Source organism: Talaromyces atroroseus (assembly GCF_001907595.1).
Source record: "Talaromyces atroroseus strain IBT 11181 chromosome Unknown scaffold_18, whole genome shotgun sequence".
NCBI lineage: Eukaryota > Fungi > Ascomycota > Eurotiomycetes > Eurotiales > Trichocomaceae > Talaromyces > Talaromyces atroroseus.
Window position 1 is genome coordinate 368,471 of NW_017971450.1, and position 13,192 is coordinate 381,662.

The 13,192-nt window shown below is 25.0% G+C and overlaps 2 protein-coding genes across 2 annotated transcripts, besides 4 other annotated features; one reads left to right on the top strand and one right to left on the bottom strand.

Moving 5' to 3' along the window:
- Positions 1-6,234: part of a repeat region (Identified by RepeatMasker using a combination of RepBase library and repeat library created with RepeatScout) that runs on past the window's edge.
- Positions 6,234-8,094: a repeat region (Identified by RepeatMasker using a combination of RepBase library and repeat library created with RepeatScout).
- Positions 8,093-8,161: a repeat region (Identified by RepeatMasker using a combination of RepBase library and repeat library created with RepeatScout).
- Positions 8,152-9,609: a repeat region (Identified by RepeatMasker using a combination of RepBase library and repeat library created with RepeatScout).
- Positions 9,610-9,943: 334 nt separating this feature from the next.
- UA08_09172 (hypothetical protein) lies at positions 9,944-10,273 on the bottom strand (the record flags this gene model as incomplete). The annotated part of the gene is made up of 2 exons (XM_020264157.1): positions 9,944-10,124; positions 10,197-10,273. The coding sequence occupies 2 exons, from the start codon at positions 10,271-10,273 to the stop codon at positions 9,944-9,946; spliced, it is 258 nt and encodes an 85-aa protein (XP_020115708.1).
- A 1,339-nt stretch (positions 10,274-11,612) lies between these two features.
- Positions 11,613-12,941, top strand: UA08_09173 (hypothetical protein; the record flags this gene model as incomplete). The annotated part of the gene is made up of 1 exon (XM_020264158.1): positions 11,613-12,941. The coding sequence occupies one exon, from the start codon at positions 11,613-11,615 to the stop codon at positions 12,939-12,941; it is 1,329 nt and encodes a 442-aa protein (XP_020115707.1).
- Between the last annotated feature and the right edge of the window lie 251 nt (positions 12,942-13,192).

Here is a 13,192-nt window from a genome sequence, read left to right on the forward strand (position 1 = left end):
TAATATTAAAAATTAAATCTTAATAATAACACTACAACCAGAAATATTTTAAATAATAATAAAAGCAATATCTTAGATTAATTTAATCATATATACCTAATAAATAGAAAAAAAAGAGTTTAAAAAAAATAAAATAAACTTATATTAGAAACAAACTAAAGATAAAAATAGAGATATAATAATACAACTAAATACAACCTTATCTAAAGAAGAAAAGAATAAATTAAGAAAAAATAAAGCTTATTTCAACTATAAAAGACTAGATTATTTTATAAATTAATACTAAAAGCTAAGAAAGAACTAGAAACTAGCTATTTCAGATTTAAAAGAATAAGTCACAATAATAATTCTATTAATTTTAATTAATAATAGTAAAGCTAGCAGAACAGCTAATAATAAGATTAATTTTAATAAAGACTTAAAGCAATCAGTTAAAGATAAAGAATAATAATTAGAATAGATAATAAACTATAAATAAATTTAAGTAGAATAGATATAATAAATTAAAAAGCAGAAAGCTTTAGAATAATTAAAGAAAATACTTAGTAATCTAAGTAATAAAGATAAAAAATAGAAATAGAAAAGATTTAGCTTTAAAAGAAATATTAAACAAGTAAGATAAATTAATATTAATATAAGAAAGGGACACTAATCTTATAATTTAAAGAAAGAATTAATTAGCTAGGCATTTCTTATATATTATCTTAAAAATATTAAAGATTTATTAAAAAAATATAGTAAAGATATTAATTTAGAAGAAATTAATATAAAAGACTTTAATATAAAAAATATCTAAGTAAAATCTTTATTAAAAGAGTTACTTTATACTTAACTAATATTATAGAATAATAAGTTAATAATAATAACTTATAAAGATCTATACTAAGAATTAAATAAAAACTTTATTAAGAAAAAATTAAATAAAGTATAAAAAGATATTATTTAGTCTTAAGAGAATAACTGGTGTAGTTATATATTAGTAAATATAACTTGTTAAGAGAAGTCTTAATAGAAATAGAAAGATTATATTGAAAAATATAAGTATTATAAAAAATGAATATATTATATGTGCTAATAATATAGATAAATATATATATTTCTAGCAAATATATATAAATATATATTGCATAAGTGAGAATGATGCTTTTATAATAAAATAACTAGATATATAAGGAATTACTCTTATTATCACTATCTAGTATTAGAAGAAAATTTATATTAGGAAGTATATTAGACAATATATTATAACTTATTATATAAAATATATCTTATAGAAAAAAAGTAAAAGAAATAATTTCTAAGAATCTTAAAAATAATTAAAGAATTAAGACTTAAATATCCATAAGAATAAATAGAATATTAATATATCTATCAAGAATCTACACATCTCTATTATAATAATATTATAATCACTGAATACAAAGCAGAAAGATTATATAAATAATATTACTATAGTATTAAGAAATACTTTAAATATTAATAAAAGTATTAAGAAAGGCATATAATTATAATAGAATTTATTATAATAATTATAGAACTGAAAGCAGTTAGTTAAATAATAATAATATTAGTAAAAATTAATAGAAAAAATATAAAAATCTTATTAGATTCAGAAGCAGCCTATAACTATATTAAAGAAAAATTTATAAAAGAAGTAGGATTATCTATAATTTAGACTAATAAATAGATAATAATTATCTTTATTAATGGAGAAACAATTAATTAAGACTATAAAAGACAGACATTAAATATTATTATAAAATTAGAACAATATATTATAATAATTATACTTAATATTATATTAGTATTAAGAGAATACTATAATATTATATTTAGAATAACATAATTATAAATCTAAAATCTAATAATTAACTAGATTAAAGGAGTAGTAATTATTAATAAAATAATACTAAAGACATGAATGATCAAAAAGAATATTAAAAAAATTATATAGTTATATAAGAAATTAGAGAAAATCCTTAGTATATTATTAAAAGCTAAAAAAATAGTATAGAAGATAAAAGAATAGGAATAAAAGATAATATTTATTAAAAATATTAAATATATTAACAAGGAAAATAAAGTATAAAATATAGAAAAGTTATAAAATAATTAGAAGAGCTAAAGTGATAAAAAAGAGAAAAAGATTAGAAATAATAATATAAAGAAAATTAAGATAATCTAATAAGCACAAATAATTAACAAGATAAAAATTACTAAAAAAATATAGAAGATAAAATTAAAACTAAAAAAACTATATAAAAAGAAACTTGTAAAAATATTAGCAAAATTATTAAGAAAGTATTATAAGTTTATTAAATTATTTATGAAAAAAAAATGGTAATTATTAATATATAATAAAGAATTTGAAGTATAAATTAAACTAAAAGAAGGATTTATACTATTATTAGTTAAATAATATTATAAATTAAAAGATAAGTTAAAACTTAAGAATAAGTTTACTAATAAGTTTTATAAAGCAATATATATATAACTAAATATAGAAAAGTATTAGTATAATCAATATTTATTAATAAGAAAGATATAACTAAGTAGATAGTTATCAATTATAGAGCATTGAATAATAGAATAATAGATAATATAAATAAGATATTTTATTAAGAATAGAAAAAAGATCTATTATAGGAAGTAAAGATTATAATAGTCTTTGATATTTAATAAGGTTATTATAATCTATAAATAGCTGAAGATGATATTTAGAAAATAACTTTCTTTATAGATAAAGAACTGTTTGAATAAATAGTTGTATTAATAGGTTTAAAGAATCTATTAGTATAATTTGCGCAATATATAATATATATTCTATAAAAATATTTAAATAAGTTTGTTGTAGTTTACTTTAATGATATCATTGTATATTTATAAAATCTAGAAGAATATAAAGAATATATATGACTAGTTATAATAGTATTTATAAATGAAGGATTGATGTTTAAGATCAAGAAGTATGAATTTGATATTATAATTATTAATTATCTAAGAATGATTTATATACTAGAAGGATTAAAGATCTAATTAAAAAAGAAAAATATAATACTTAACTAGCTTATTTTAATAAATATTAATAAAATATAGTAATTCTTAGATATAATAGAATATATTAGAAGATATTTAAAGAATTATATAGAAATAATATAATTAATTATAGAATTATTATAAAAAGATTAAGATTTTAATTAGATAGAATGATAATAGTAAGCATTTAAGAAAGTTAAGGAATTAATTAGAGAAATACTAATTCTTATATTTTATAATCTAGAAAAGCTAAATATGATTTAATTAGATATATTAGGATATATATTATAGATTATTTTAAAATAACTAGGAAATAATAGATAATTGTGATCTATTATCTTCTATTTTAGATAATTTACTATTATAGAAAGGAATTATGATATTTATAATAGAGAGCTACTTATAGTAATTAAAGTATTTAAATAATAAAGATACTACTTGTAAGAAGTTAAAGAAGAAATAATTATAAAAAGTAATTATTATAATCTAAAGTACTTCATAATAATAAAAGAGTTTATTAATAGATAAGTTAGATAATTAGAGTATTTATTAAGATTTAAGTTTTGAATTGAATATATTAAAGGAAAAGAAAATATTATTGCTAATATATTAAGTAGAAAAGTAGATTATATAATTAGAATATAATAGCTGCAAATAAATATATTAATAAAAGATAAAGATAGAATTTATTATAATAATAAAATAATATTAGTGATAATAATTTTAATAGAAAGCAAAGATTTTTATAAAAAAATAATAGAAGCTACTAGGAATAATAAAATACTATAGATAGTATTATATAATAATAAAGCAGTAATTAAGAATAGATTAGTTATTTAAAGAAGATTAATATTAGTATTATTTTTAATGATTACAGAAGTCATTTAAATAAATTATAATTTACTAATTAAAAGATATTATAAAATTAACTAAATAGTAAAAAAGATATAATAAATATACTATTTCTTAAGAATAAGAAAATTGGTTAAAAATTATATTAAGAAATATAATAATTATAATTATAATAAACTAATTAATTACTGATCTTATGAAAGAATGTAAATTTTAAAAATATTAATAAAAGTATAGCAGAAGATTATAATAGATTTTATATAAGGCTTACTAGAGTTAAAAGATCTTATTTTAGGAATTATGTATATTAAAGTTATTATTATTATAGATAAACTTATAAAATATATTATTTTAAAGCTAATATTAAAGAGTTTAATAGTATAATAATATATAATATTAATATTATAAGAAGTGTTCATGATATTTGGATTACTAAGTAAAATTATATCTAATAGAGATAAATTATTTATATCTAAATTTTGATAGATAATTATAAAAAATTATAGAATAAAATATAATTTATTAACTATATATCATTAATAAACTAATAGCTAGACTAAAAGAATAATTTAAGTAGTTGAACAATATCTAAGATATTACTTAGATTAGAATCAAAATAATTAAGTAAAATTACTACTAATTACTTAGTTTATAATAAATAATACTATAAACATATCAATAGAATAAGTACTATATTTTGCCAATCTAAAAAGGATTTTAAGGATAAATTAAGAAAATATCAAATAAGAAAAAGCATTTAATAAAATAAATATCTAAATAATATATATATAATTAATATATAGCAATTTATTAAAAGATATTAAATAAATAGAAATAAGAATAAAGAAATATTATAATAAGAAGTGTAAGAATGTATTAACACTTAAAAAGGAAGAGAAAGTTTATTTTTTATAATAAATATTAAGATTAAAAAATTTTAATATTAAAAGTATAAGATTAAGTAATAAATTCAATATAATTAAATTTAAACTATTTACTATTAAAGAAAAACTTATAAATAATAATTATAAATTCTAGCTACTAGTAAGAATATAAATATATCTAATATTTTATATCTTATTATTAGAATTAATTATTAATCTAACAAATAAAGATAAAGCAGCAAATAATAAAAAATATAAAATTAAAAGAATACTACAGTATAAGTTAGAAAAAGGACATATCTATTATCTTATAAAATAGAAAAGATATAAACCTGAAGAAGATATATAGAAATTTATTAAATATTTAAATTACCTTAAAAAGATTTAAGAATAGAGATAAAAATATAATTAAGAAAAATAGAAAGATTAAAGTTAGTATTAAGAATAAGATTATTATTTTATAAATTATTAGTAATAGTTAAAAGCTTTTTAGTCTTTTATTATTCTTTTATTTATTTTACTTTTACTTTTTTTTCTATTTTTTCTAATTTTTCTAACTTTTTAATGTTTTTTATATCTAATTAAATAAATTAATTAGTATACTTTTATAATAATTTCTACTATTTATTAAGATAAATATATTTTACTAAAAGAGCTTTAATTTTAGTATTTATTTTATTCTTATTCTCTTTTAAGTATTCTTAAATATAAAAAAGTTTTTTCTATATAAGATTAAATAAAGCTATTGAAATATACTTATAATAACTGTTTTGCACATACTCACTATAGTATAATAATATTTCTAATTTTATATAAATCTTATTTAATAAAGAGTAATAGAAATAAGATAAAAGTAATTCTATATCAGATTGCTTAATATATAGTGTAAGATTATTCTTATTAATATTTTACTTTAAAGATATAATTAATATAAAACTATAAGATTATATATTTAGAATATTTAGAAAATTAAAATTAATTACTTATACTTTAGGGAATATAAGTTATTTATTAAGCTATTAAGATGCTAGTTTTTAGAGAAGAGGATTATTAAAGAATTAAAATATTATAATTAATAGATTAGATTAGTTATTATAGAACTAATGTATATTAGAATAAAGAATTATCTATAAAGTTTTAAGGTTAGAATAATAAAGCTAGCAGAGCTGTTGCTATATTAATTATATTAGTTAGAATAGAGTGAATAGAGCTATTACTATATTAGCTATAATAAAGGAAAGTTATATAAGAATGTTTATTTATTATATATTTAATTTTTTTCTATTATCTTGAATTAACTAAGATAATTTAAGTATATGATCTTCTATTAATTAGGATATTTATAGCTTTATTCTTATTTCTTTCGTCTATTGAGATCTTTTAATCTTAGAAGCTTATTAACTTCGCCCGTTAATAGCTATCCTAGCTATACTCGACGGTAATATAACCGAAGTTTCCGACACTAGTATACAATACAAGTAGATAATCTATAATAAAAATAATACTATTTATAGCATATATTAGAAGAGAAGCAAGAATATTAGAATAATTATATTATAATTAGCTAATAATAAAAACTATAGAAGGAATAGTTAATAATATAAAGGCTATATATCTCTACTTATAATAAGAAATAGAGTATAAAAGATAAATCAATGCAGAAAGATACAACTATAAGAATTAAAAGAAATCTAACTTTAAAAAAGAGAAGAAAGTCTATCTCTTTTAAAAAAATTTATAGACACTATAAGAAAGTAATAAACTTAATTATTTATAATTAAAACTATTTAAAATTAAAAAAAAAAATTAGAAAAATTAATTATAAATTTAAACTACTAGATTCTATAAAAATTCATCCTATATTTTATATATTATTATTAGAATCAGCACTATAAAATATAAAAATATAAACTAATATTATCATTAAATAAGAAATCTATAAAATAAAAAAGATATTAGTAATTAGAATATTAAGAAATTATAAGAGATATTTAATAAAATAAAAAGGGTATAATAAATTGGAAAGTATTTAAGAGATTATTAAGAATCTTGCTAGGGTAAGAAAGGTAATTAAGAAGTTCTATTAATATTAGAATCTAAAAGAAGAAAATCCTAGGATAAGAGTGTATCTAGTAGAAATAGTTTAGGATTAACAAGTAATATTTTAATATCTAAGAAGAATATAATAATATTAAAATACTGCTTATTTAGAGAAATTAAAATAGAATCTTTAAGATCTTTCTTATTAAGGACATCTATAATATTTATATTATAATCTAATATTTTATTATCACACTCTTTAAGAAACTTCTATTATTTTTAAATATAGTAAATTTTAGTAAATAACTTTTATTATATTATTATATATTATTTTAACTAAAGCTTAGCTAATTTAAGATTAGATTTTAATTTATTTTATTTCTTTTTAAAGAGTAATTACTTTTTTAAGTTATAAAAATGCTTTTTATATTTATAATTATAATAGATATATGAAGTATAATTATAGCTTTTAGAATCTATAATATAAACTTTATTTTAAGATAAATAATACTTATATAAAGAGTTAGAAGAAAGATTATTCTTTTAAATAAAATTAATCTAGACAATATAATATGTAAGATAATTAAAAATAGGCATATTAATATATTTTGAATATTTATCTATAAAAAAAGTAGGGTTATGTTAGGAATAAGGATGAGTCTTTCTATTTATACCTTTAGAGACAAAAATCCTAAAAAAGGGGAGTAATATTATAAATTCAACTTATATAATACTAGATAGAAATTAGTACTATTAAAAAAAGATACTTAATTAAAGTAGCTAATATTATAGCTAGTTATTTATATATATTAATATATAAGATGGTTATTAAATATATAGGCTTATAGCTAATATAAAGAAATATATAATCAGTATACACTATAATATATATTATAGAGTGTAGGAGAAATATATATAGCACTAAGTAAGACTATTAGATATATAATTAGATATATATTTTAAAGTATAAAATAAGTGTAGGGGATACTAACTATATAAATATACTTATTCTTATACTTAATTTTTACTTAGTATAACTCTTTAATCTAAGTTATTTGGTTATATACTAAGAGGGTCAGCAAGGTAAATCTACTTAAAGTATTATAATATTTCAAGGTGCTTTTTTTATCTTAGTTGTGATTAATTAATCTTTATTATTAATAAGTCTGAACTATGTCTGATCTTATTGATAAGTTACCCTTGTGGACCTTTATGTGGTTCATCCATCGTATCGTACCTCGACACAACCAGTGACAACTAGGGTGGATCCAGGCGCGTGACACTTATTAATAGCTATCCTAGCTATACTTGACGGTAATTCAACTGAAGTTTCCGACAATAGATTTTTAATATATAATTAATTACTTTAATAATAGTCTTAGATAAGCTCTATATATACTAACTAATTCACTATTTAATTGTACTTAACTGATATTTAAATTGATATAGATTTCAAGATATTTATAAGCAAGATAATTATGAATTACTAGATAAATAAGAAAATAATATTAAGATTTTTAATTAGATAGTAAGTTAACTATAAACTTAATCTAGATTTAATAATATTAATTTAATTGCTTTAAAGTTATTCTGAATAATTTTAGCTTTATAAGCTATTATATAAGCCTCTAGAAATATAGTAAGAAAGTTGATTTTATTAATATAATTAAAGCTGAATTTTATCCACTGTTTAATAAGCTATTTATATTTTCATTTTAATACTATAAAATAACTAATATTAAGAGGTTATAAAAGATATAAAAAATATAAAGGTATATAGATTAGAATAATATTATTATTAGTATATATATGGTTAAATTTAGTAATTAAATAGTTTTTATAGCTATTAAGAATTAATATATAATATTATCCTATTATACAATTATTTATATAAGAAATGAAATAATTAATAAGCTAATTTATGCTAATCTAATCTATTATTTATTTATTATCACTAATATTAATTTTCTAATTATCTAAAAGAGTCTCAGACCAGCTTTTTTAAGAATATTTAATTACTTTAAAGATTATATATAAGGATAAGATCTAACTAATAGAATTAACTATCTTAATTATAATAATCTATTCTTAATTATTAGATTAAAGTAGATATAGACAGTTATAATAATTACTTTTAGTAATAATCTTTGCACTTATATAAAGACTTATTATAAAACTAATCTTATTAAAGTTATATATATCCTCTAATAAGATTCTATATTTAATTATAGCCTTTTATATGTAATTAAAATGTTTCTTAATTATTTTTAAATCTTTATATTTAGCACACTTATAGTTATATCTTTATAAGAATTATATTTTTAGCTCTAAATAATATTTAACTAGATTATAAATTTAATTCTTGCTAACTATTTAGTTTCTATATTAGGAAAAAAGAATATTAGCTATATTTTGTACTATAAAAGATTAAAGAGATAATCTTTACTTATCTAAATCTAATATCTATTTTATAAGTGATTCCTCTTTAGATTTAGTCAATCTATAATTATTAGCATATGTTTAAGATCTTTATTAAATATCTTTTAATTTATATTAAAGTATTATCTAAGAAATATTATAAATCTTTACTGCTCATTCAATATTAAGAATTCTTTTATTCTATAAATTAGAAATCGCTAATAAGATTTATCCTTCTTGTTTCTCAGAATTTAATTAATTTTTATTATGAATTGGTGGCATATTAATGTGTTAAATTATAGAGAATTAATATAGAGCGTGGTTTCCAGAGAAAAGTGGCCACTCGGTTGTGGTGCCCACTCGGGTGTGGATTACGTTATACCTCTTGATTTTCGAACAAGCGGGAGCGGCACATCGGACAGGAGGAATGTCCGCGATTCAGCCATGTTGCTAGGCAAGAATGATGGAATGCATTCTTGCATTCGCGGTGGACCAAGACAATTGTTTCACAAACATGGACTTTTTCTAGATATTGATCTGCACTCTCACGCAGTCGGGCGCGCTGTGGTCGAGGTATGCTGATGGGAAATTGTAGTAGTGAATAACACATTACACTGTTTATACAAAAAACGGTTTTCAGCCCTATGGCAGAATATATCCAACCAAAAAAAGACAGGATCAAGCTGCAAGTTGCAAAAGTTCAAATGGGGGATTTACCAGATTTCGTCGTCTGCCACCAATCGGCCTTCTCGCCTTGTATCTTCAATCCATTGATGAAATGTTTTAGCTTGGATTGAACGCCTGAAACTGGGATTAATATCGCTGCCTGGTTCTCCTATGTCCATCTGTGTACGAAGGCGGCGTAGTCTTCTGTTTTCTCGCAACACGATATATCTATAGTAACAATTAATATGCGATCCATTCTAAGATGTCAAGAAACTGGAAAGCAAGCATGGCATCACTTACAATGGATAGCCAAGTACAACGAATAAAAGTATAACCGCTACCGCTATTGCAGCAGCATGTGCTCCAGTCAGAGCCATAGTGATAAAGGTGATAATCTCGCCATAGCTTTAAGCTCTTAGATCCAGCGCAGTGTTATAGGTAGATCGTGCCATATCTGTACAGCTATGAATATATATATCAGGTATCTGGGGGCTGTGTTTTACGGTGTCGTAATCATCCCCGGTATTTGATCATATGTACGCGATAGCCAGTGGGTCATCCACTTTCTATGTATTTCTTGCACAGCCTCCCTTGTGGCTCCGTTGATTCGCCGACAGAGACCTGCCACGAAGCTCCCATGGGTTGGTTACGCTGGCGGGAGCCTTGGTACGGCGGACGAGATTAGGGAAGGTATTCTTATATAATTAAGCGTCAATGAGACGAAGGAAAAAAAAGAAATGATGTATTAGTTTGACAAACTAAGGATATTCGGGGGCACTTATTATAACGAGACGCTAAAAGAGCTCGTGCGTAATTAGGGAAGACTCCTGTCATTTTACTGAATATGGCCCCGGAGGAAAAGGATCATAGATCTGGGCGATATTTTCAGTAATTGGTTGGAAGACCGTAAGGTGATCGCAAAAGTGAAATCACCGGGTTTCTCTACATCCCGAGCCACGGGGTAGATGAAGCGAATATCAACGAAGCATACACGTACTCCGCTAGTTAAAGATTGGGGAATATATCGCAATCGACAAGTTCCAGTACCTTTCTTAATATCTGTCTTCGCCCCCTAGATGAAGCGAGCACTACATCTTCTATAGCCACTCCTTCCAGGCTGGGATGCGAATCTCTCCTCTTGCCGTCGTCTTGGAGAGGCAACTTGGAAGCTCTGAACGTCGAGAACTCAGAGGTATAGCCTGCTTTGTGACGAAAATTGCACTGGTTGATCACACAATCATTTCTTTATCTCTGATATCCGGGGTACATATTGTGTTTTGCGAACTTTAGTATTTATCCAACCTTGCGCTTGCGTCGCTTACGATGAAAGCATTCCGCTTGGCGTCACATTTTGGGGAATACACCAATTGCCCTGCAACCCTGGTGAGATATATTTAATAATTTACAAGGATGCAGGGACTGGAAGAGGATAATACATGTCCGATAACTAAGAGAGGCAAGATTGGTTAGCATCGGAGTACTCGATTGTATCGGTTGTATCGGTCATATCGAATATTCCATCTTCGCTGCTCACATACACGACCACAGTATTTCCGCGTCGGCCGAGACGGGACTCTTTACGGAGGAGGCCGAAATGGATTTAAAAAGAGACAGCTTGTCGAGTTTGTCCTCGACTCGATTCTACTCCATCAAAAACAAGCAACAACTAGACAGTGACAAAAATGGATGCGGTCCTAAACCCTAGGGAGAAACACTATGACAGCACTCAAGATCCTCATCTGCGGTGCAGGTATTACGGGCAATGCCCTGGCTTTCTGGCTTGCAAATCTCGGCCATGAAACGACGGTGGTCGAGAGGTTTCCCAACCTGCGAGCCTCGGGACTGCAAGTTGATCTACGCGGGCCTGGCATCCAGGTCATCCGCCGAATGGGCCTCGAAGAGCTCTTTCGTGAGCGCTCGGTACCAGAACAGGGCTTACGGCTTGTGGACGACAAGGGCCGATCGTGGGGTTACTTTCCTGTGAACAAATCTGGTAGAGAGTTGCAGAGTTTTACGACCGATTTTGAGATTATGAGAGGCGATTTGTGTCAGCTTCTTTACGACACTACAAAGAAGTTTGACCGTGTGAGGTATCGGTTCGGCATCTATGTACAGCAGATTGAACAGACCGATCGGTATGCTGAAGTGATCTTCTCGGATGGTGGCAAGGAACGATTTGATCTGGTCGTTGGCGCGGATGGTCAGGGATCTCGCACGCGAAGTATGATGCTCCAATCCGACAATAATGATGGCAAGCTCGATCGTAGTAGTGGTTATGAGGTTCCAGAAAAATCAGCAGCGGAGGAACCCTTTCAACCCCTTGGGGTCATCGCAGGGTATTTCACTGTTTATCAGGAAGTACAGGAGGCAAAGGATTACGATGCTAGCATATACCTGACAACGCAGGCTCGGGGCATCATGACTCGCCGACACGACCCTCACAAGTACCAGACATATCTGTTCTGCAGTGCGAACAAGTCAGCGCGACTCAAAGCTGCTACCAAGGGCGACGTCGACGAAGAGAAGCGAGCACTGACGGAGGTTTTCCGCGGTATCGGGTGGCAGTCAAAAGAGGAGATTCTGACGGGACTGGCAGAATCCGATGACTTTTATTGCGAGCGCATCGGTGTTGTCGTGTTAAACTATTGGCCGAGTCGTCGCATTGCGCTGGTGGGAGATGCAGCTTACTGCCCGTCCGTCATGACTGGTATGGGTACGTCCTGCGGCGTCGTCGGGGCATACATTCTAGCTGGTGAAATTGCGAGATACTGTGGAAAGGACTCTGAAGGAGCAATGCATGGCATTGTGACCGCATTGGATAGTTACGAGCAAAAACTAAGGCCGTTGATGAATCACATCCAAAAGGGTTTAACCAACAATCCGAATTACATGGATCAATTGCCGTCCTCGAACTGGGCCATTGGCCTGATGTACGTGCTTTTCCGAGTCGCCTCCCTCTTGAGGCTGGATTTCCTTGCACGGTGGGTTCTTCGCGAAGACACAAACGGATGGGAACTTCCGGAATACCCAGAGATGACTGCTTAGCTTCAGCCTTGGACATATTGTGTAGATTAGTCGTTACTGTCTCTCCCCTCTTCATGTTCAGAGATATTAACATTCATGTAAGGTCAAGCAAAGATGCAAAATACATAGTTAAATTGCCCATTCTGAAAGCAACAGAGAATCTATAAAGTCAAAGTCGACGTTATTGTCGTCCAGAAAGTTTAAGCCGCCAGCCCCAAACTCGGCTGGGGAGGACACATTTAGGCCATTGGATCTCCACAACTCAAGTACAA